Source organism: Rhipicephalus sanguineus, chromosome 1 (assembly GCF_013339695.2).
Source record: "Rhipicephalus sanguineus isolate Rsan-2018 chromosome 1, BIME_Rsan_1.4, whole genome shotgun sequence".
NCBI classification, from domain to species: domain Eukaryota; kingdom Metazoa; phylum Arthropoda; class Arachnida; order Ixodida; family Ixodidae; genus Rhipicephalus; species Rhipicephalus sanguineus.
The window spans coordinates 169,196,499-169,221,585 of NC_051176.1; the positions used below are offsets into that span (position 1 = coordinate 169,196,499).

The window sequence follows — 25,087 nt, forward strand, 5'->3', positions numbered from 1 at the left end:
TGTCTAAAAAAGGTTGGTCAGGAGGCCAGTGTTATATACTCGCGGATGACTTTTCTTGGCAATGTAGGGAAAGCTACAGAGCCGAACTATGTGTGTGCTACCACTGAAGAATATAGTCCCACAATTGCATCTGTGCTTTCTGCGTGGGAAAAAAAGAACATTACTTTATTTTCTACGGGACGCTGTTTGAAAAGAGGGTCAGCACGCACCAAGGAGACATTTATACTTGTTTTACTTTATGCTGTTTCCGTTCTCAGTTTTGCACGTGTGAAAACGTTGCACCTTTTATGTGCATCTCATAGTCAAAATGGCGTCTTCGTCTTCAGGTGAGCTCTCGTCACCCTCCAGCTTTTCTGACGACTCGCCGAAGGAGCTTGTGACAAATTTCACTATCGAATGGCTGTCTAAGCCTGTGACGGCTGCTTGAATAATCAAACATCCGTCACAGGAGATATGGAAGGTTCACAAACCAAAACTAAATTCGAAACTCTCGCTGAACCGGAATATTTCATGGAGCAGTACATGTGCAGTAGCTCTGCCCCGTAGCCTTTCCTTCATTGCCAAGAAAAGTTGTCCGCGAGTATAGTACTTTTTTTTTCCACACCCGGTTTGCTATCTTTGTGCAGATTTACCAGGCTTTGTGCCTCCAAGAAGCTTCCGTGCAAAAACAGACATCAATCCAAGTCCACTGAACATGCCGAAGCACTTTTTTACAGTCCGCCTTTGACTTCTGGAACTAACTACCTTGTTCAGAGCAAAAAGGTGTCCTAATTATTAGCTGCAGGAGCATCACTACAGTGTGACAGAGAGTGGGGATTTCTGGATGCACATTTTATAAATTGCACACACAGTTAGGAAAGACTAGCAAAAAAGCCCATGTGTAGTGCAGTTTATGGTGCCTGATCAATTATCAGCTGAAGTGCTAACCATTTGATGCATGAAATAATTGATGTAGTATTGACTGACAGGTTAGGTGACACCTGTGGGCCAGAGCCGTGAATCGCTTTATTTAAGAAAGTGCTATTTTTCTTGCGTAAAAATGGAAAATTTGGAAAATATGGAAATCAGTGCACGCGCATGACGTGTAGCAGGTTTTCTGCCTTCATATATGGTTCCTTGGTTCGAAATAAAAACTGTTGTAATTCATTGCTCTTGTGTCTCATGCCTCTTCTTTGTCCTCGTCTTGTGCACTAAAAGATATTTACATGTTTTACCACCATGCCGAAACAGTCACATTATTCTATAAAGGGTTAGTATTAACAATATCTTCTGACCTGATTATAGGTTAACTTGCACTACTAAGTGCACCAGAGTATAAACGTACGCTGACTGTAACCTTCCAGGTTTCACGCTCATATGGACAGTTAGGTTTACATTCTTTTTTTTTTTTCTTTCGCATTATTCTTAAGTCAGTTTGTGTTTATAGTCAGATACAACTTAAGAAGTCAGGAGAGGCCCTGCCCAGACGACTGAAGCGCGGCAGCCGATCGCCTCCGCTACTAAAGAAATAGTCCCGCTCATGCACGCGCCGATGTTCTCCGAAGGCGGAGCCACCGGCCGTCCTGTTCATGACGTCAGTCCCAAGTGCACGCCCATTGGTGCAGGCTTGTGTTCATCCACCTTTGAGGAGGAAATGCCGCTGACTTCTAAAGTTGTATCCGACTATAGACACTACAGATTCGTGCTTTAATAATGTGAACTTAGAATAAAATATGGTCTAACAATAAACAATGTCTCTGGGGATGCTTGCATCCCCTAACAAGCTGTCTTCATCTCATGGCATTTGTGTCTCCGGCAATCAAAGTTCGCACGAGTGCTTGACAACCTTAAAGGTCCTTGAATTTGAAAATGTGATTCTCAAGACCTTGAAAACACTATTACTTAGTGGTGGTTGAGAACCCTTGACTTTTGTGATGACAATGAATGGCACCATTTTACAGATGCCAATTTATAAACTGGCCACATTTGAATCAACAATTGCCTTCTGATCCAAGTCAACCCAGTACTGTTTAAGCATTCACCATCTTATAGCTTTCTTTCAAATCAAAATCATTGGTGCCACCACATGGAAAGACACACGGAGATGAAACAAACACAAGCATGCAGAACACCACACCGTATCCATAGCACCTAGAGCGCTTACAGTGTCGCATTCTAGCTATGCGATGCCACTGCATGGCATCTATGGGCACTACTATATAGCTTTATGCAGAAGTTTCCTGACCAGTAGAAAAATATTGAAGGAACCTGCTAAAATGTACCTAAAGTGCAAAAACATGGCCAGAAGTCAAGCTCAGAATATTACATGGACATGACACTTTCTCTTACTTGCACTTGAAGTGCGTTTCATGACCAAGCAAAGCCAGTCGAGCACTACACATTTAGAATACTAGTGAAATGGGAGCGTGCAATTTACAATACTTTTGAACCGCCCGCGTTGCCCATGTTGTCAAGAAATGAAGTAATGGTGTCTTAAACATGGCACCCATGACATGTTTTCAGCTTCTGCGATCAAATCTTGCACTCTAAGTACTCAAAAGCATAGCGTTGAGATTGCTGGCTTTTACTCAAAGAAAAGTGTCAATGGGATGCGAGTTTCCGCCACCTAGGCTAGCATCGAAAAGATATTTTCTTCACAAATCAAATAAAAATGCAAAGCTATCATTTTATTCCTTCTTGCAATGTGCTGCAATGATCTTTTTATTATGAGTGGTTCAGCACTAGAGACAAAATATACTGCAGTTTAGCACTATAATGTTCCACTGGTGTGAAGTTTTGTGTCCTACATTAGCTCTAATGTCTCAATTATTAAAGTGCTGTTGTTGATGATATTGATACATTTTAAACAATCTCAACTATTAATCTCAGCGTAGCCTGAATTATTTGTCTCTAGTGTCTCTTTCAGATATGGAGTGTGCATTTAACTGACTAAAAATTCAATATCTTGATCTCTTTTTGTTGGTACTGTAACTTTTTAATGATACTGAAGATGAAAGAGTTGTATTAAATTTTTGGGACAGCTAATTAGCATCTGAAATGGACATAAAGGATATGATAAGCATAAGTATTCAACCAAGTTTCAGTGGAGTGCATTTTTAGAGCTGCGTAAGAATGGACATTTTCTAGCTGTAGTGGACTCGTCCAGAGACCTCAGTATGGGTGCTCCAGTTTTTTAATTATGTGCTTCAGAATTTTTTGTCTTGCCCCAAAACAGATGTTTCAGAATGTTTCATGCAGCTTTTTTTTTTTGTGCCAGTAGAAATTTATTCATTGTGAGACAGGGACACTAACTTCCCAGATTGGTGTATGTGGAGTCTTACAAGATCGTTCTACTTCCAGGTGAACCATTTGCGCTGCCTTAGTGACTTTGTAGAAGCCCAAATGTCATACTATGCTCAGTGTCAGCAGTACATGGCTGACCTGCAGAAAGAACTGGCCAAGTAAGTTGTTTCCTTTTGCCCTTAACAGTGCTTTCTGCTGGAATACCTTAATAGAAATTACCATGAAGCAGGCACCTGTTATATTCCCAGGCAACTTTTTTTTTCTTTTTGCCATGGATAGGGTGGCTAGAAGGGGAGGTGTGCTGAGCGCGGCGGCCAGCCATAGGAGAGGGTGGTCCTCTTTCGCGTGATCGCCGCTAGGGCACATCATAGCGCTACCGTCTGGGGCGCCGTCAGCGTTTCCGCGGAGAGAGGCTAATCCGGCTGTCAACGCCTGGCCTGCGGTTTGTAGTTGTGTAGTTTGCTGCGAACTGTTGGCGTGTGCTGTTGATTCATGAGTGCTGTGTGCTGGCAAAGATGCCGTCTACCTTAAAGAAAAAACTCAGCGTTGGTGCTTCGTGCCAGGGTATGATTCCGGCTACAAATCTTGTTCGGAAACAGTGTCCCTTTTCCATGCACCGACTTGCCAAGAACTGCTCTTGAAGTGGGCAGGCACCATTCCGAGGGCTGACAAACCGCTTCAAGAGAATTCCGCTGTTTGCGCAAAGCATTTCGCAAACAGCGGAATGAATGACAAAAATCAAAGAAATGAATGACAAAAAAGTCAAAAGAAAACATTTCGACAGAATCCCACGCGTTGTGGTAATCGGTTTCATGCGAAGCAATCAGCGAATACTTCTATGCTGTATTTTATGGGCTTTAAGCCAAGCGTTACGAAATGGATCGACGTGTTCTCGTGAGTGTAGTAGCGGTGTGCACATCGTGGGCTTACCAGGCACGTCCACAACATCGGCATTTAAAGGGTAACTTATGGTACGACGTAACGTCAGCCCTCACGTTAGACCATATACGTCAGCATTATCGAAACTAATTAAGTGCACTTTATGGTGCAGTCATATGAATATCACACGTAACTTTTGTTAATGTATTCGTCCGGGGTCGAACAATGCTTCAATACAGCTTGTTGAATCATATGAATACAAATGTAATGTTCATTGGACTGCTATAAAAGCGGAGCCGACACTGGAACCACCGGCATTAATCTGATATGACGCATGTATCGTAGGAGTACATATGTAGTGTTGATTGCTTTCTTGTAAAATTAGATAGCCCGCACCATAACCACAATTGACGTTGCACCGACATTACGCCTGCATAGGCTGTTTTTCCAAACCAGTTTATAGACCTGCCGTGGGTCTGTGGTAGAATCCTGATTGCCACGCAAAATACTTTGGTTCGATTCCTGCTGGGATCCTAATTTTTATCCTTTTCATTCGTCGGGTCAACGCTGCCGACGTCGGTTTTTTTAACGCTCTCGCATTTAAATTACCAATGTCGGTTCTCGCCGCCGCTGGATTATATAAACTGTCAATCACCTGTGGCGCATACCCGTACACCGTGGCCCGTGGTAAACGGGTATGTGCCACACGTGTCTGGAGGAAAGGGTTTGACGACGCACTCGACAGGATTTCCACGTTATTCATATCATGGCCCAACAGTCATATTCGTCAAATTCTCTTACCCTCCCATGCCAATTTTTGGTCTACACCAAGTTAATGAGGCGATCATGAGAGCACCCAGACGTAGGCGGCTAGATAGATAGATAGATACGTAGATAGAAACGCTCAAAGTGCCAAAGGTTCGCTAAGAAATGCTTCGCATTTAATAAAGCCTTGCGTGATGCGAGACAAGCCATGAAAACGATTTAAGTGCATTCTGTTCTACACAATAAAGTTTCTTTACCTAGTAACATGTTGCATTTACTTATTTGGTTTCTGAATTGAGCCTGAAAAGACTACCGAACGTTGTGTTACCATGTATGCCATGGACTAATCCTGATTCTGTTGGCGTAAATCAAGTTATCTGCTTTCGCACGTAATGATCGAGGCACACGAATAAAATGATCAGAGCGCATTGGAGCATAATTAAGCCCCGCTCTCCCAGTAGTAGTCGCTTGCTTTCCGTCGGAACATAACTCGGCTCTGTACCCCGTATTTCAAAACCGCATGATAACAGTAGCGCAATACAAGCTGTGCACTGACCAAGGAATTGCATTATCAGCTAAAGTTTCATATAATTTGGTAACGGCCATGTTCGCTGACGGCGCCCCTGACGACAGCGCCGCCCCATGGCATTCACGCGAATGGCGGCCAACTTTTGCCGCCCGGTCATCACACCTCCCCTTCTAGCCACCCTACCATGGAAAGACTTTCTTTCGAACAATTAGGCTTTGCCCCCCCCCCCCCCCCCCGAAAAAAAATCCTGGCTACGTGCCTGCTGTTCAATAGTGATGCGCCATAGAGTTGAATAATAATACTGGTTTATTATAAGCTCTAATGCTACATGACTGGGTGATGCCCTATATGCGTCGTACCGCTATGCGAGTTGAGCGTCCAGTGCCACCGCGTAGATCACGCGCCTCTTGGATACTTGAAGCCCGTGCCACCTGAGACCTGAGCCGCGTCGCTCTCTCCACATACTGCCCGGCGCATAGCAACCGTAGGGCATCTTCGAGGCCGGTCGCTGCTTCGGTTGAGCATCAGAGATGGTGCTTGTAAGCACGCCGAAGCCGTGATGACTCCCGACACTACACCTGCCATGAAGTACCACTGTATGTTTTGTGTTGAATGTGTAACTATTGCTAGTATAGTGGCCCACTGTAAACAATAGAAGGAAGGTAGCAGAGGCTTGCTTTATATGTTTACTTGCATAGCTGGTGGTTGTTAGTTGCATAACAGATCATAATCTTAACGAAAACGAACAGAAAATGAAGCCAAGGAAGGTACAGGGTCATTATTTGTAGTCTTTTAACTGTAGTCTTTAACTTGTAGTCTTTAACTGGTCAGCTGCCAGCTCGATAAAGGATCACATGCTACGTGATACCAGCTGGCAAAAAAGAGTGTTTTACACTCGCCGTCATGGCTACGAGCGGCGCTAACACTCCCAGGGTTTGCATGCATAGAAATACCCGATAAAAGTGGACAGGAGGATGACCGCGCCCATAGCTCAATTGGTAGAGCATCGGGTGCATTATCCAAAGGTTGCAGGATCGGTCCCTGCCGGCGGCAAGTTGTCTTTTTGTCCACTTTAATTTCTTCACATTTATATCATAATTACTACAGTGCAGTTAAAAGACCACAAATAACGTCCCTTATACCTTCCTTTGCTTCATTGTTGGTTGGTTTTTATTAAGGTTGTGTCTGACAAATAAAAAAAACGAGCCTTCAATTTCTCTCTTTTATTCAGATCATTGGATGTTAGTCGCACTTCTGGATGAGTCACATTGCCTCAAGGAGTAAAAGTAGTTTTGCTTGACACTCATGCTCCTTCTTTTTCTTCTGCTTGTGTCCCAGGAGAAATTGTCATTGCTATTGTTCCTTTCTGAGTGTGCTTAAAACAAGTGAATTGAATTTTAGGTGTGCTTGATTAATGCAAGGTATCTGGCTGAGTTAATAAATACATCAGTGAAATCAAGGTTTTGGCTAACTTTGGCCAAGTAAACTTCGTATGAAGTATATGTCAGTAAACTTTTTAGTCCTTGCATAAAGGTGTCTTAATAATGGAGAGCTTTGAGATGATGGGCTTCTTCACAACTTTCACATTGGAATTTTTCAGCTGCTTAGCTGGGAGGTATTAATTTTCTTGTTTTTAAGCACCAAAGTGTTTTCCAGCTAAAGCTTGAAAAGCTAAAGTCTGTTTATTGACCTTGACTGACTTCTTAGCTTTTTACTCTTGTTGGAGGTTTTCTCGATATGTACCAGACTGTGCGAAGAGCAACACCAAAAAAACCTTCATAGTGGCCTACGGCTAAGCAAACACAGGAACTGACAGCCAATTTTTATGGTATTGGTGTTCTTCAGCACAGCAGAAAGCTTACCAGTTGGAGTGTCTAACCATGGAATGGTAACGCAGAAAACGCCGTGAAACATATTTTATCACAATTTTTCTGTCTGCACTGGTGATGAAGTCTTACACACAACACATGCTGCAAACAGTGGTGGGGGAGCGCGATAGCAGTTTATGTTTGTGCACTGTGGTTCGCTGCGCATGCGTGCATGCCATGCGGATGCGCCACAGCTCAACGTTGTTCCGCTAGTTGCCGCAAAGGCAATGCCGCTTCTCAGCATCAACTCCTTTTACTTCATAACAGGCATAGAATGAAGCGGGGATGCCTAATAATATGCGGACTATAATAAGCGCAAGTTGTGGTGCACCTAAACAACAGTAGACTGCGCACAGCAATCTGAACGACCCATTTTCGCAGTACAAAGGCTGTTGCACTAGGCGACATGACTTGCCAGTTTTTGTGACATTCAAACACAATTTAAAAATACAAATCCAATTGAAATTGTGAAAAGAATGCTCAATTCTGTCACTATGATTCAGTCTTGCCACTACCACCAGTGTCTTGTGACATATTCTGGCCAGTTGTCAGTCCTTTTAAAGGGCCCCTCACCATGCCACAGAGCAAATTTTAGTTAGACGCTGGAAGTTGTTACGTGCCAAATGAGGAGCAGTATACCGCAAGAATTTTTCAAATCGGTTCATTACGAGCTGAGAAAAACAATAATTTGTAGCGGCGCAAAACCATGATGAGAGGAGGCGAGTTTCAAACCCTTGCCACTCGCCCCGTGTAGCCTTAGCAAGCCAAATCCCTTGCCTGCCCTCTTTACTTGACAGATACGCATGAACACGTCATGCGCATGCATTGTTACGTGCGCATGACGTGCCCGAGCCAGCCCGAGCACGCGAGCGGCGTTGCACGGCCGCTACCTTTTTTTTTTTTTTTTATGTAGCGGCCGTGGGCGTTTTGTCGGCGTTCTCTGTGGTGTACTGCCTGTTTCTGCGGGACGGGCATGAAAGTTGAGACATTTGTACGGGCACGAGAGTGGCGGTATCATGAGCCAGTGCCGCATTAACGTTTACTTGGACGCGGTAGAATAAACGAGCATAATGAGTGCTCGAACACGCCAGAACATTACTTTCGTTTCCAGGGCTGGCGTCTGCTCGATGCGCTAACCGCGGGAACACGAACGCATGGGAAAGGGAGCCACATTAGCCCCGCATCTCGCTGCAATTCGCGAAAAAAAATGAAGGAGACGCACACATTCCCTTTGTGTGTCTCATTATTTCTCTCAAGTTTTATTAATCTATTCAAGCAACAAATTACACAAACTACACATGTCGCGTCAAATAATTATCGCAGTGTCACGTGCTACTGTTGGCAACGTCAGAGCACAGTCGTCCACGTAGAGGAGCGACGTCACAGCACTACCATCTACGTAGGGCCATTTTCTCATGTACGTCATCCCCTCATTCTCTAAAGCGCGCGACCGCGAGAGGAAGGGCAAGCAGCGTTCACCTTGAAATTTGACCCATTTCCGAGGCGCGCAGCGTTGCAAATTTTGGCAGACATGATCGTGAACGCCCAGTGTATGCATTGCGCTCGTTAGCTCAAAATTGTCAAACCTGGTGAGGGGCCCTTTAAGCTCTACATTGTCATTGCACAAGAAAAAAAGCCTGCAACCTTTTAGACCCAGCTGTATGTGCTTCTTGAGGTCAGTAGCAACTTAACTATTACAAACACTACACTACCACGCGTTTACTACCCTTTCTGCCAGGAGGTCTTGCATGGATGAAGTGCTTTAATGCGGCGATATAAAGCTAGCCTCTTGGCCATGCTCATATATGGTGCAGACAGACAGGAACATGTTTCGAAAGGAGCAGTCAAGCATCGTTTTTGTGCAGGGCTTGGAGAGAATAATAACTCATTCTTTGAGTTTTTTGAAAATGGTACTGAGGCATTTACTTGCAGCGGTAGTTTAGCAGCTTAAGTGTCACGCTGCAAAGCTTAAGGATGCAAGTTCGATTCACGGCCACAGCATTTGCATTTAGATGGAGGCGAAAGGCAAAAAGACCCATATATGTACTTAGGTACACGCTGAAAAACCTCAGGCGGTAGAAATTATTCCAAAGTCCCCCACTTATTGTGATTCTAGTATCATATTGTGGTTTTGGCATTAAAAACTCCAGAATTTGATTTTTAATTCTTAAATTTTTTTGCTGGGCATTCCTAGACAAGTTAAATTAAACTGGCATGGTTAATCTTTTGTGCCCATTTCTAAGCAGGTAACTCTGGTGGTGAGTGAGGCAGGCATTAGGCGCGGGTGTGAATCACTAAGGTTGAATAATGAAGCTATTAGAAGGTCATAGTTATGGTTGACATTTTGCTGAGTTAATTTTGTTCGGCCATTTTTGTAAGTGGTTCTTCAGTAGAAAAAAGGGGAAGATAAGGTGTCAGTACAGCCGCATTGCTTGACACAGTCGGGCATGGGGAGGAAGGGGTTGTAATTTATAAGCAGAGAAACCATTATGGTGCACATAACATATCAATTTACGTGCCCCTCTCATTTTGTAGGTGGGAGCCTGTTGAAGGTTAAAGCTATGCTGAGTCCCGCGTGAAAGAACATTGTTGCGTCAACAGATGGTAATGCTTATTTAGCCACCAGTTAGGTCACAAAGCCTACCGAACCATCTTACATGATGAAACCCTGTACAATGTGGCAGTAAGCAAGTACAGCCATGTATCCTTAAAAGTTAGATTGAAAGCGCTTGAGCAGCAGTGCACGAGCTCGCTTCTATTTCATATTTCGCTAGTTTGACGGGCTTTTGTTCTTTCTCAGAAAAAAAAAAGACAGGTAGATTTCAGCATGAAATACCCGATTCCAAAGTTATTTGTGGCACCCTACAACATAATGTGGATATGCTAGTGATCCAAGCAATAATGAAAAAGCTGTCAGATTAAAATTAATTCATTCTTAGTTATAAAAGAATATGGGTTGTAAGTACTATCATGAGCAATATGAGTGAGAACATAGGAGCGAGCGCATGCCAAATAGCCTCGGACCAGACGTGGTGCGATTCGCAGCAGCAGCTTACGGTAACAAAGTGGAAAGGGTGCCACAGTTCTGCTAAACATTGGCACTCCTGCCACGATAGTGCTGATAGAAAATTGCAGCTAATTGAGTGTGAGAGATTTTTGTGTGCATGTGTGCGCGCGTGTGTGTGTAAAACAACAGGTGCTACAATTTCTAGCAGTTATCTGTCGCACATTTCGCATATTGTAAAAGCCAGACATGCAGTGGGAGTGACATTAGTGCACAGAAGAGCGTTACCCATCGGAGCGTCGATCAAGTTGGGGTTTTAGGCCATTTGCCACGCACTCACATGTTCCCGCTCATACTGCTCACGATAGTATATACGACCGCTGCTAATATGCAGTTGGTATGATTTTTCTAGGGCTTTTGGTTTTCTTTTAAATCTTGGTATGAGTTAGCTGGGACACCCTGTATATATACAGTGATTTTTTTTGTGTGTGTGTGTGTGTGTGTGTTCATTTCAATTTTTGTTTTTATTGATTTGTTGTTTAGATCACTGATCATTCGGTGCATGATGCTATCCAGAGGGTAGGCCTAGTAAAGAACTTTCAGAATCGGTTTTGCTTTTGCTTCATGGTAGCACTGTGATTTTTGGGCCTGTTTGGCAAACTGAGGTATGTGCATTGTGGCAGATTTTTGCTTGGTCTTTTGAAGAGTGTTGTGACACCACAGACCTAAGCACACAAGGGTTGGATCTTCTTGCGTGTTGCCATGCATGGCTTAGCCATGTCTCAGGAAAAGGGGATCTTGGGGGTTGAGCCAACACTAGATGTTTGAACCTTTAATCCTTGGTGGTCCAAAACTGTTACTTACTTTCCAGCTGCTCTGGTCCAAACTATTTCACCAATATTGGACTCCACAAAAATGAAAACTGTGTGAGAAAAATTTTTAGGATACTTATTTTACAGTGAAGCTGTATATGGCTAGGGTTCTGTGTATTTTTTGGCTCCATAAGCACATGGGTTGTTTCCTCCGGCTTCCCGAGGTGGCAGTAGTCGTCCGCATTGAAGCACAATGGAATAAATTACACCAGAAACTGCTGCGTCCATGGTCTGATCATGTGCATGGCTAGTTTGTCCTTGCTTCACAAAGTGGCGGTAGTCGTCCACGCCAGAGCTGGAGCTCAATTAAATAACTGAACCTAGCAGCTGCCAAGTAGCACATTCCATTTGTGTTCTGCAGTTGCTATGATACAGCCACGTGAGTAAGTACTTCCTGGGGGGCAACATGCCTACAACGAAAGACAACAGGAACAGCAACAAGAATGTAAATGGTGCTGGAAGCAGGACACCAATGAACATTGTGCACAAAATGCCAAGTGGATGCGACATGCCAGACAAGACGACACATGTCGCGAAGTGGAAAACGTGCTCTTTTAGGTGGAATTGGCAAGCATAGGTCACTTAATGTGCACCTCGATGGCAGTGTTGTCTATGTGTTGCGGTAGACTCAGCGCAGTGGTTTGAACTTTGATTGGCACGTTCATAACATGGCCTTTCATACCAAATTGGCCTCCACCGTGTCAGCTCTGTATTGCGCGCTAAACAGCTTCGCCTTCACAGAGTGGAATGGCTCACAATTTTTGCTGTTGCTCTTATGCCAAAGCCTTTCATCAATATTTTAGCAGCGTGTAGAAGCACCCAAAACGCTCTCCTGGTTGCAGAAGAACACAGTTCCTTTTCTGTTCCCTTTTGCTTTGTGGTCACTGCAAACAGCACAGTCCTTGCTGCTTTGGTGGGGAGAAGAAAATGACGCCATTTTACTTTTCCTTTCATTGCACTTTTCTTTGCATTGTACATTTCCTTCGTTGTACTTTTCCGAAAAAAGTACAGTAGCGACATTCGTTTTTCAATCTCAGCAGAATCATGGCTCAGCACCATTCCTCCCTTCCTCTCGCGTGTCAGTGTAACCAAAACCGATATACACACTGGGTACCTTCCACCCTTTTTCTTTTTTTTTCTTTTTTGTTCCTCTTTTGCTATACAACACTGAAACCCCATTTGGCACACCAACCTCTCTATCTCATTAGCCCCATCCTCCCTTTCCTTTCCCTCCTCTGCGCGCATGCTTTCTCTTCTGCCCAACTTTTGAGGTTGGGAGAGAGTGAGCAAGGCATTGGTTAACGCTCTGCAAAGGAAAGCAGCGGCTGCCCTGACTAAGACAAGCCCCCTTGTCAAAACATTGACTCAAGCGACTATGCCTGTTCAATGCCTGTTTCTCACCTCAAGCATCCGTCTTTTCCTGATCTTCTGTCTCATTTGGATATAGTTTCTTTTATAGCCCATATCTCCGGCCCCTTGTATTCAAGGGTCCTTGTGAGGCTGTCTTGCTACTATCACTGGCATATTTTAGTATATCATACCTTCAAAGTCAATTATTTTTGTTCACATCATGCATCTTGAGTCCTTATCATAGGCAATCTTAATATGTACATATTTACACACACACGATGGACTATTAGGCCTGTATACAGTCACCACTACATTTTCCCATTGACATTGACTGCACTATTTGTTTAATATCATAAAATACGTTGTTGCTATCCACCAGGCTTCATTATTGCACCATTAAACTGCACAAATTGTCATCAGGTTCTAAAGTTTGAAAATTGCCTTGTTAAAATCTCTGCCACTTTTTCTTTCTGCAGCATGTCCATTGCCGTTGGAACGGGCAGCAGTGGTGACGGCAGTCGCAGTGGCTTCCAGGGTGCTTTTTCGTCACCTACAGCTAGTGCAGGTAGTCCATCCAATGATGTCAGCACATTTATCAACAGCAACCAGAAACGGGCACGTGTCCTTTATGACTATGATGCTCATGACAACTCCGAGTTATCGCTGATGGCTGATGAAGTAAGTTTCACAAGCTCTGCATTTGTAATCTTATGCCCCAGTAACAATACCTGTATATCCTGTATCCTTTTATACTATGTGGACACTACAGAACCTTGATTTAACAAAATTATCGTCTAGCAAACTTGTTTACTTTTTTTGTTTTTCAAGAGTAGGTCACTTTCAAAACTACAAGGCAGCTTTCTTGCACTGCAAAAGCTCATGCACAGTGCCAGTGCAGACCATCGTCACTGCATTGTTCTGTGCAGTATAGCGTTACGCGTGCTCTGCCAGGGTGACTAGCTCAGCTTCTGCAAAAGCCTGTACTGCATTCTTTAAACAGCCTGCGTCAAGATCATGCAGTAGGAATCAATATATTCTAAAGCATGCGAAGGAGTCAGTGGAAGTGCTGCAGTGGGATCCAGCCACGTTATTTAGGCATCTTCACAAGCCAAACATGTATGTATGCTTTGAGTAAAAAATTTTTATTCCTAAGCACCACCAGAAAAAAAGACTAAGCACAGGAAAAGAGCGTTCTTCTCCTGTGCTTTGCCTTTTTTCTGGTGGTGCTTAGGCATCTAAATTTTTTCCTCAAATTTATGTACCAACTAGCCCAGCAACAAGTTTTTCTATGTATGTACCAGTAGACACCTAAACATTGCACTTAACTATTGCAGTGAAGTGATTCCATTGCCTTTCACAGTGCAGGAAAGTTGCCTAGGAGGTTTCATAGGTAACTTGTTTATGGTCCTTTTGAGGATGTGCTCTACCTCCGCAAATCACAGCAAGATAGCTCATAATGAAGTCAAGATATATACACACTAAAACAAAATTAAAACTTTTGTTTGCTGTTATGCTATCATCCATTTCTAAAAAAAAAAAAAAGGCCATAGCGTAGAGGGTAGGTTCTACCCTCCATGAGTGTCATGTTTATTAAGGAGTCATTCTGTGCCATGTGTCCCAGATATAGCATTCAACTATTGCAGATTTTACTGATAAAATGTGTAACTTTTTGAAGGAGCGCTGTGGAAAAAAATTTCTAAAGAAAAACGTTTTCAGTGCCATATAGTGCCCTCCAAATTGTGCCCACTTGTAATAAAGTGTATATAACAGAAAAATTTATTTAAAAGTTGCTTTTGTATGTGCAATCCTGAAATTTTGCCTGCACATTTGTAGAGTTTCTGTTTAGACATTTCATTGTAAGAATAATTTAAGAAATTTTTCTCTTCCTGTGCTTGTTGCATATTATCAAGGATAGAAAATTTTTGAAGTTTACCATTCTTTAAGCACAATATTTATACATGAGTCAGCATACACGCCTAGAATGTACACCGCTGTCCATATTAAGGCAAAAGCCTTTAATGTCTCATACTCGCGGTGTCAGCTGTGGCCTCTGCCCCCTCACACTCTCTCAGGAATCACGTGATGGCACAGCGACGCATAGCAACAGTCGCGTGTTGCTCCTTCGAATGCGCGTTGCACAACAGTTGCGCAATGCGGCGCCGATGTCCGTCCGTCAACACACAACAGTTTCGCGTTGCTCCTTCCAAGGTGCGCTGCACGACAGTTGCGCTGCGCGACTGTTGCGCAACACGGCGGTGGCGGTGTCCGTCGGGGGAGTCGAATGGCCACAGGCTTTCGCCAAACACACTTTGGAATTTACAAAGTGTCCTTTCATTTTTACACATGAAACTTCATTGCAGACAAGATTCTTTCACTATAGAATCAGTGGCATCTCAGAATGTTCCAATACATGAAGTTGTGTCTTGTACTCAAGGCTAAGGTAACAGTTTTTAGCAGATGAAAAATGGTCACCAGATAAATACCAACAGATAGATATCTCTGTGTTATTTTCAAACTGCTTTGTCAAGACTTCTTTTTGAGGTTGTTGTCGGGGGGAAATTCCATTAAGAATAAGATATTTCTTGAAGTTCTATCTTACCTAAAAAAAAAAGCAGGGGTGTGTGAAATTCGAACTTTCGAATATTTTTTAAAATATTGTTTGCTATTCGATTCGCAGCGGAATTTGGCTATTCGAAGTATTCCAATTTCTGGAAGATAAATACAGTGAACGTCCGATTTTTCAGACTCCCTGGAGCCATGAAATCGTCCAAAAAATCGGGCAGTCCAAAAAAACGTATTCATGCTTCTTTATTCCACTCAAGCAGTCAAATCACTTTAATGCCTCCCAGTACACTTAGGCATTTTAGTGCGCGCACAGGCTCTCGTGAATACATTTGATACCTGCCGTGAACCCCGCTTAACTACGTGCCAACCGTCAATTGCAAATTTGCGTCTCGTGATGAGCGCCACTGATACCAGCAAAGCGCGGTATAGATTATGGCTCTCTTGCATGGAATGCTTGGAAACGATGATGCAGAACACAAAGACTGTGGCGCAAGAGCAGACGACTCATCCAGCTTCTGGCTTTCCCCGATGTGTGTGCGCTCGTAAGCAATGCGCACACGCATCGCCAAATGGACCACCTAAAAGAAAGTTAAGGTCTATTTCATTCACCTTCACCGGTTCACGGTGAACGGCACTGCAGTCCCCAATTCGACGGTGCGCTGCACTGCGGTCCTCGATTGCAGCACAGAAAACTCCTGCACCTCCTCATGTGGTGGTGCCATCGCCGTGCAGCTTGAAAGCATGCAGATGACGCAGTAAACATGGCGTCGAACGTGCATGCAGTGTTGATGGATCAGGAATGTGACGTTGATCATGAATTATTTTGCGTGGTGACTGCGCCCATCTCTTGTTCCTTTCTTGTCCCTGGTGTTTTCTTTTTTCGCGCAGTCAATCATTACTGTGGATGACACCGGCGCGATAGTTGCGGATGGCAGCGCAGAACTTAACGCAATGGCTGGTGAGTGAATTGGCGCATTGGCAGTGAACTGTGATATGGTAAGCTCGCACTGGATCGTATTATCCGACGATGATCATTTTTGCGTCTTTAATGATGCCACAGGCTTGCCATCAGTCATCAAAAGTCCAGAAAAAGCGCAAGTCGGTGCGTGCAGTGGACAAGCCCTAGAACAGAGGCCGGGGCATTCAAGTATTAGCAATTGCAGTGCTGTCACCATTGCCTGAAGTTCCGCGGTCGCTGTTCAAACGTTGCTGTAGCAGTTGGCATCCTAAGAGTTTGGTTGCCGCAAACATGATGAAGGCCAACTTGTTGTAACCTTAGAAAACTGGACCCACACTTGCACCTGGGCTGTTGGTCATGCACTTGGCCCGTTGGTCACCCCTGCGGCGTGACCAACGGCCAAGTCAACAAACATGCGAGCTTATTGTCTGTCATGTTGCCACTTCTGGTGACACTAACATCAGCTGTAGCTTTTATTTCAAGTAAAATAATGCCTAGTAGCATAAGTAATGCATGTATTGTAGGGGCATGCAAATAGTGAAATTTTCTAATCAAACCAAATATGAATATTTAAAAAAAAACTTTCTTTTAGTATAGAATATTTTCACATTTCCCTGCAGCATCATCTAATACGTGTAAAGTGTGTGCAGAGTCCACTTGAAGTTAGAAGAAAACAAGCTTTATATACCTTGACACATGTATGGTTAGTACTGTTTACAATTAAACACCCATAAAACTGAAAAGCTTGTAAATCATAATTGCTTTTAATTATCTGTGACAACATGGCAATGACATTACCAAAACATGTTACCAGATGTACGGTACGGTCCACTCTTAGAGGGAACATGCGAGCACAGGGACTTCCATAGCCTCAAGAGTGGTGAACAGAATACCGTGACCCCTGTTTCCTATGATCTCGCTGTGGTTTTATGAAATTTGTAAATGCACCACATGCACGTACAATTGAAAGGCCAGCGTGTGTCCAGCTTCGTCTGCTACTTCTCCGCCCCTGCTCTAGGCAAGCGCTGGAAACTGGTTCCATTTTTCGTGGTGTGGCTTATCTAGTTGCCACACTGCTGTTCGTCGAGTGTTCTGCAAGCAGAAAAAAAATCGGGAGTCTTTTGCCAGTTTACTCTAGTGGGTTCTTGCTCACTGAAGCAATGATAGCAGAAGCTCCTTAGATTAGATGTTTGCAATATCAACTGGGCGTACTGTTTTATGAAAATTCTTCTGTTACAACAACACATGTGCACAGTAAAATAAGGCCTATATAGAATAACACATGAAGCTCAACTTGGAGGAGAAAACTCATTGATTATATTTTTTTAGGGGTGTGCGAATATTCGAAATTTCGAATATTTTTCGAATAGTGTTTGCTATTCGATTCGATTCGCACTGGAATTTTACAATTCGAACTATTCGAACTTCCCAAAAACAAGTACAGTCAATATCCGATTAAAAGTGACCCCTTCAGATTTTTCAATATGCTTCACCTCATCACACCTCGGTAATGCGGCAAAGCTGCCTTTCAAGCTCTGTCACGGTCGAACTTTGCCAAGACACAGTCAACGTCCTATTAAAAATGCTCCCTAGATTTTCAAAAGGCTTCACCTCATCACACCCCGGTAATGCGGCAAAGCTGCCTTTCAAGCTCCGTCACGGTCGAACTTTTCCAAGACACAACGTCCTATTGGAAGTGGTTCCTAGATTTTCAATATGCTTCACCTCATCACACCCCGCTATTGCGGCAAAGCTGCCTTTCAAGCTCTGTTACGGTCGAACTTGGCCAAGACAGTCAACATCAGATTGGAAGTTGTCCCTAGATTTTCAGTATGCTTTACCCCATCACACCCCCGTATTGCGGCAAAGCTGCCTTTCAAGCTGCGCTGCGGTCGCAAATGTACTAATTCAAGAAAACGCTGGTTCCAACATGGAGATGAAAGATGTGGCAGAGATGGGGACTCAATTTATGCTGTTTTGAACCTGAAATTCGGGCAGGAAGTTCGAAAAATCGGAAGCCGAATCTTTTTAGCAACCAAAATTTCAGATGTTCTCATATATCGACGTCTACGAGTGAGATTTGGAACTCTGGACTTGAAGGGAGCACACCCTTGTCCACCACATCAGTTGGGCTTCCACAGAAGTTGAAAGAGGAGGAGAGGCTGAGGAAATGGCATCTTTGCCTATCACATGTAAAGTGTTGTCGGCAACACTTTGGTTGCACCAAATCATGTACATGAATAGAATTCAGACTCTACATTGCTCATTCTTGATAAGACAACTATGAAACATCACCCTGCCAGTGCTTCATCAATCTAGCAAAAAGAAACACTTTCATGTTGCTATCTCATAAGCATATGCTTAGGAATCCTCTCTAACTTTTTTTCTGGAATTTCGCTTCGAAGTATTCGAAAACTATTCGAGAAATATTCGAGAAATATTCGAGAAATATTCGAAAAATATTCGATTCTATTTGCACTCACACTTCAATATTCGAATTCGCTTCGCACTCAAAATTTTGCTATTCGCACAGCTATAATTTTTTTGTGACAGAGGGTATATGGGGCGAGAACTAGCTGCAAGTCTTTAGAAGGATGGAAAGATGCAAAGTTTGTTTGTTGTCATACATCTAAAAGAATGCAACTTGTGCAAGGAAAACAGGACCAAGAGCTTCAGCAACTCACTGTTACTGCTCACCAATAAGCCAGCTATATATTTTTCATGTACTGCTTGCAGCAAATGGCCACTTTTGATAACAGAGAAGGCAATTGAAGTCTGGTGCAGCGTGCAAACTAAGCTTGCCCTTCCAACCATGAAATATCTGCCTCTTCAACAAGCGGAAGGCAGAGTTGGTATTACTTGCTTCACACTGCAAAAAGAAAAAGCGGGAAGGATCAACGTTGGGGTGGAGAAGTAGCAGACGATGCGCGCTGCACACCACCCTCATGAATCTATACGCATGCTCTGCATTTACAAATCTCACCCGCACTTAGCACTCTGTAGACCTCCGGCTACGCGCTTGCGTATTCCCTCTAAGAGTGGGCCATACTGTACACACATTTTGTAGGAGATTACTGAACTGGGCCTGTTGGTGTGCAGAACAAACAACTCAACGGGGCGTAGTAAGTACAACAGACACAGTGCTATGTTCTGTTGCTGTGCTGTTTGTTCCACTTTTTTATGCACCAACCAGTCCAGTTCTGTACCTTTGTACAGTGATTGACATACACTCAAACCTCGATATAACGAACTCGGATATAACGAATTATCGGTTATAACGAAGTAAATGAAGAATAGTCTTGTCATAGGTGCAGTGTTACAAATAAACGTTTATAACAAAGTTTTGGATATAACAAAGTTATTTTCGTGGCAGATGTGACTTTGTTATAACGAGGTTTGAGTGTATTTGCTGAAGGAAAGAAGTATGATACTGTAGCACTGCATCTTGTTTTTAAGGGATGTAAACGTAATGAGGATATACAACCTACATACAACAAATTTGTGTGTAGCTTATACATAAAAGCGAGCCATTTATTTTTATTGAAAGAATGGAAAATATTGAACGGAAGATATGTGCCCAGCCCATATCTTGTTGTGTGTGCTTCTTTTCACTTTGTGAACCATCTCTTGGCACTGTTTTCCCATTTACGAACCACAAATGTTGACTTGCAGCCATTGTGCTATGTGCCTCTATCCAATCACACTGTCAAACACAGTTACATTTGAGCACTGTGGTATGGCAAATTACAAACCAAAATGTGGAACACCTTGTGTACATGACAGACAAGTAACACCACCTGGATGAGCAGGCATGAATCTGCATGGATGCCCAATAGTAGATGAACCAGAACCCATAGGTCAACATATACAGATGGTGTTCACACATGGTGATGTCAACAGGGGCATTCGTTTGGCATCACAGAGCTTCCTACATTAATTACCAGAAGGAACTATGGTAGTAGGACTGGAAACTATACTTTCCAGCACAAGCAGGGTTCTTATTACACAGGACGGACAAATGCTGTGAGTGTGGCTACGTAGTATTTCTTGTGTATGATCCAGAAAAAGCCCTCTACTACACTTTCCAAACAACTCTTACCATGGTTCACATGAACGAAACATAGACTTAGGTCCATCGACAATGCAAATTAGTCTATTCACAAGATAGAGACAAGTAAGAGAAAATGTCAGCCTTGCAAACGATAATAAAAGCAAAGCTCATACTGATGCCAAAGCCATATCGGTGTTGGGCCTGTGCCTTCATTGCGAAATGAAAGGTGAGAAGTTCAGCTATACCAGTCATGCAACTGAAAACTTTACATTTTTAGCTCATGGATTCCAATACATTTACAACCAGCCAAGACTTCATCCAAAACAAAAATAAGAGAAGCACAATAGGCAAAGCTGAACATTCGCAGTGCTAAAATTTCTCCTAATAATTATTGCAGGAAACTGTATAGGCAACATTACAACAAGCAACGAAGGTGCTGGAAAGGAGCGTGGGATTGCGTGTTGAATTTGTCATTCAAACAGCATGTAGTGCTGCTGAATTTGCCCAAGATGATTGTCATGGCATTCTGTACAGAATATGTATGTTTATTCTAAATGTGTAACAAAATGTGCCAGGTGGTTAAGGGGTCTGTTATGTATTTTATCCCGAGTTCACAGCAACATCTGTATGTTGTAAATTCATAACGGGCGCAAGTGGTTTAAAGCAAATGTTAGACATTCCAGCGATATAAATCTTGAAGGGAGGTGATGTGCTTGGCTTTTTCATTTGAATAGCAGTGCAGTTATAGAAGCTACAAACTAAGGTCCTGTCTCAGTTTCTTTTCTTTTTTTTAGCAATACTGTTAAGTCAGAACACTTATTCAGGCTGTACTAAAACTTTATCAGCACTTCTTTGTTAAAGAGAAGTAGCTTCAATAGCACAGGCTGATAAACTAGTCATTGTGACAATATTTATTTATTTTCTTACCCACAGCACCAGTTAGCATCATAGTGGGCGGGACGTAATATAAATCCTGAAACACATGCTGGTAGAATTTTCCTGGATTGATTGTCTGGTGGCTTCATTTGGTTGTGTCTAACAAAGAAACGAGTCCCTCAAAAAAAGTTCCCCTTCTTTCGTTCAATGCTGGTAAAAGAAATAAGTGATCTTTAAATGGCAGCAGACGACAGTGGCAAGCTCACTTGCGTGTAGTGAAGCCCACCCTGATTATATTGAGAAAAAAAAGCTTAAGCAAAGCTTTTATAACTCACTGATTTCGGTGGTGGTGGTGTTTGCGAAAAACCCGGTGCCAGCGAGCGTACAGAAATGTAGCCTCCGAAGGTGCGCCCGTCGCATGCGTATTTGTCTGGGCCATGCTACAAATAATTGATGCTCTCGCGATCGTGGGCTTGTTAGTGATCACCCGTTTCTGATATGGCAATCTGATCTTTTATTGAGGTTACTTGTCATTTCATGTTGTCTCATTTCATTGTTGCCTTGTTGTGAATGCGCGAGTGTCGTCATTGCCTGTAGCAACTGAGTAGTGTTGCGCTTGCTAAGCACATGGATCAAGATCCAATTCCCACGTTGGAGGAAGGAAGCAGTTAGGAGGGAGTATTGCACAATGTGATAGAAAGAAAGATAAAGTAGTATGTCAGTCACGCACATGCCATGCTTTGCTTGCCCCCATTTTCCTAATAGGGCAAGGGCTCCTGAATTTTTCAATAGTAAACTTTTTTTTTACATGTTTTTCACTCTGAAAAGTAAAAAAAGTGTGGTGATTGTGAGAGCTCATCCTAGTTGAGTGCAAGTGATATTCAAGTGGTAATAAATGACAAAGTTGTGCAATGAAGGTCCCCACCAGTCAAGTGGAAAAATATTTTTTTTCTAGTAAACATCTTTCCAACCGAAATTTTTTGCATATTATTGCTTTTTGATCACCTGAATTGTTCACGTGCAAAAAAAAATGTTTTTTTTTTTGCAGGTTTTTACATTTTCTATCATCCTTAAAGGGTTAATGCTAATTACAATTATCACTGGGCAGCTTGTTCCAATCTGATATTGTATGTGGGAAGAAAAATGTTTAAAACAACCCTCTTGTACATGTGACTTATCTAACTTTACTTATGTGGTCTGTGCAGGGTTACACATATTCTTGTAACAAATGTCGATCTGTGTTATGCATGCTTAAGGAAAATATATGCTTTGAAAAAGTTTCTTTGTATTTTTCGGAATTCCAGTAAGGTTTTCCATATTAAAGTTTTTTTTAGCTTTTGATACACTGAATACGCAAGTGTAGTTTTAAAGACTAATATGTACACTGAATTGCAAATACAATGTCTTCGTCTCTTCTGTTGTCTCTTCGTGCTAACTTGCACCTTAGCAGAGTTATAATTTAATCCTGAACTCTCACCAGTACCCCGATTCTATGACATCATTATGAAGCATCACTGATGTTCTTGCTTTTTCACATATTTGTATTCTATTCTGTAAGACCACATGAGTTTGCACAATGAATTATCTTCTGAATTAGAATGTGGCATACTTAATGTATTGTCAGAAGAGAGCCTTGCTTGTTTCATTTTAATAACAATAGTCGTGAAAAGGCTTCCTGTTGCTGTTTTGAGTTATGTACTAAGGATGCTGTTAACAGTTACTGTCCTTTAAATCAGGCCCTGCAGGACATACAAGATTTGTGAACTGTGAAAGCCATATTATTATATGTGTATTCCTAGTGTACATGTAATTGCGCATCTCATGGTCATTAGTACTCGCACTTCAATGGGTGCTGCACAGATAATTTTTAGATAATTGAAATGCTCATACTTGTAATTATACTCCTAAATGATGAAAAAAAATCACACCGGCAAAGTAATGTACTTTGTTTTCTCTAATATTTGTGTAAACAGAAGTAAAATGCTAAATATTCTAGCAATAAAATCATCTTGAAAATAAGGCACTTAAATTCTGTGACATTCTGTACCATTCAAAAATGGCCTGGATGTGTGTCATGCACTGCTGGGGCGCAATTCTCGATGTATCTACTTCGGCCTCCACTGATTGGCTGGAGCTCAGCGAGCAGCGCGTCCCATTCCCGGTCCTTCTTCCGCAGCGTCATTTTAATATTACGAAGCTTTCACAACTCTCATCACACTGTCATCAGCCAGTTTTCATTTTTTTTAAGTGAAGTTAATGTTGTACTAATAAAGTGTTCTGTGTTTTATACTTGAATAATAACAAAAATATTTCAGCTAACTTCATACAAATGAACCTTCATAAAATACAGAGTGGTCATACGGGACTGCTTTCATGCTTATGTGTTGCAGGTGATCATCATATCCCAGACTGACAACATGGACCCCGACTGGATGATTGGGGAGCGAGGCCTACAAAAGGGAAAGGTCCCAATTGCATACCTGGAAATTCTCAACTGATTAGATAAACATTCTTTTTTCTGTAAAAAATTACTGTGCTTGCATAGTTGATACAGTCATAACCATATGGCAGATGCGTTTATTTGCTAAGTGCTTTCCCTGTGCTACTATGCAACACATCTATTCAATCAAACTTAGGCATGACAATGAACGATAATGATGCCTCCAAATAGCATGGCACTTTTAGTTCTGACGTAGGCCTCTAAGGCTTCTTGATGCCATTTCTACCCTGTTTTCATAGTTCATCGACGTTCATGCTGGTTCTCTATTTAGCGTGTCAACTGCTAATACTCATTGTTCAATTGTCTGATGCATCAATACATAGCAGAACTCGCAAGTTGCAGAAGTCATTCATTTTTAGAGCCCCTGGTGCATACATTCCACATGTTTGGAGACTATATGAACATGATCTTGGTAGTGACCTCTTCAGCATTCTCTCAGTTGGCAAGAATGCAGTGTGAATTTTCCTACTGCACCTGGTGCTCTTTTTGTCCCATCTCTGCTCATTGAGGTTTGCTACACGAGTCTTGGCGGTGGTCCTTACAGTGTTATAGTCTGCACGTCATGCAGATAGTTACAAGCATCACAAAAAAGTTGCTCACACGATGCTTAGGACTGAGTTATATTCTAAGGAGTTAGTAGTGTTCCCAAATATATATAGGTATGCTCAATATGAGCTGCAACATGGGACCTGTGATTGAAGAGGCCCCAAGCCTGAACACCAGCAACTGTGAGATTAGCTCACAAGATATTATTTATTGGAACAGAGTTTACTACGTCAATTTTCCTTACGTCGGCACTGCCATTGAGTCGTGGCACTCTGATTATGGGCACTGTGTTGCAGCTCACATTAAGCGCTACTGTACATAATTTGGCATACTTCGCTTGCAACTACAGTTTTGAGCGAGTGTGTAGGAAAATTCAAATTTTCATCTACTCCAACAATGCAAACTCATGCTGCCTTTAAGTGCTATAAAGAATGAGTCAATATACTTCCTATATTGAATGTTCAAGGAACTGGTTACATTATGAATAAACATGACTTTAATATGTCTCCCTAGGTACTTCTTGTGCATGTGCATCTCAAGTGCTGAATACGGTGCTGAATTTTGCAGCAAGAAAATGGAAGTTCAATATGTAGTTGTGTTGCTGGTGGATGATAATTTAAAGTCTACTAGTAATTGCTTCAGAGTTGAAGAGACCTTGCAACACTTTTTGAACATACAGTTGAAACCAATTATAATGAAATCAGTTTTAACTGTATACCAGGTGACAATGAGCAGCTACTACACCGTGAGCATTTGTATGTCTCCGATGGTGAAATAAACCGCTTACTGCAAGTTTGCATGCCGCTTTATCTGTTATAGCAAACAAATCTGGCTCCTGGGTGTATCTGTGGAAAGGAAAATGAATGTCCGAAATGCCTTACGGGAAAGGGAAAAAAAAAAAAAAAGAAATGCGAGTTGCTGTATCTATCAGAGCACCACACGTACAGAGAATAAAGCCAGCCTTCCAGCCTTCACACCCCAAACTTCAGGCATCTGTCTCCCATCTCCCTCCCAACCCTCCGAACAAGAATAGACTGCATAG

At 42.4% G+C, this 25,087-nt stretch overlaps 1 protein-coding gene across 6 annotated transcripts in view; it reads left to right on the forward strand.

The window, feature by feature from the left end:
• Window positions 1–23,834, forward strand: part of LOC119402013 (endophilin-B1) — a 52,251-nt gene extending 28,417 nt beyond the window's left edge. For 2 of the 6 annotated variants that reach the window (XM_037669049.2, XM_037669056.2), the window contains 4 exons: window positions 3,340–3,440; window positions 13,026–13,227; window positions 16,003–16,072; window positions 16,175–16,311. In XM_037669049.2, the coding sequence (XP_037524977.1) occupies window positions 3,340–3,440; window positions 13,026–13,227; window positions 16,003–16,072; window positions 16,175–16,296 (495 nt within the window). In that variant the 3' untranslated portion in view covers window positions 16,297–16,311. Of the gene's footprint in view, window positions 1–3,339; window positions 3,441–13,025; window positions 13,228–16,002; window positions 16,073–16,174; window positions 16,312–23,389 lie in introns of those variants that run through there. The other 4 variants (XM_037669066.2, XM_037669087.2, XM_037669077.2 and 1 more) reach the window with 3 other exon arrangements.
• The last annotated feature ends 1,253 nt before the right edge of the window (window positions 23,835–25,087 follow it).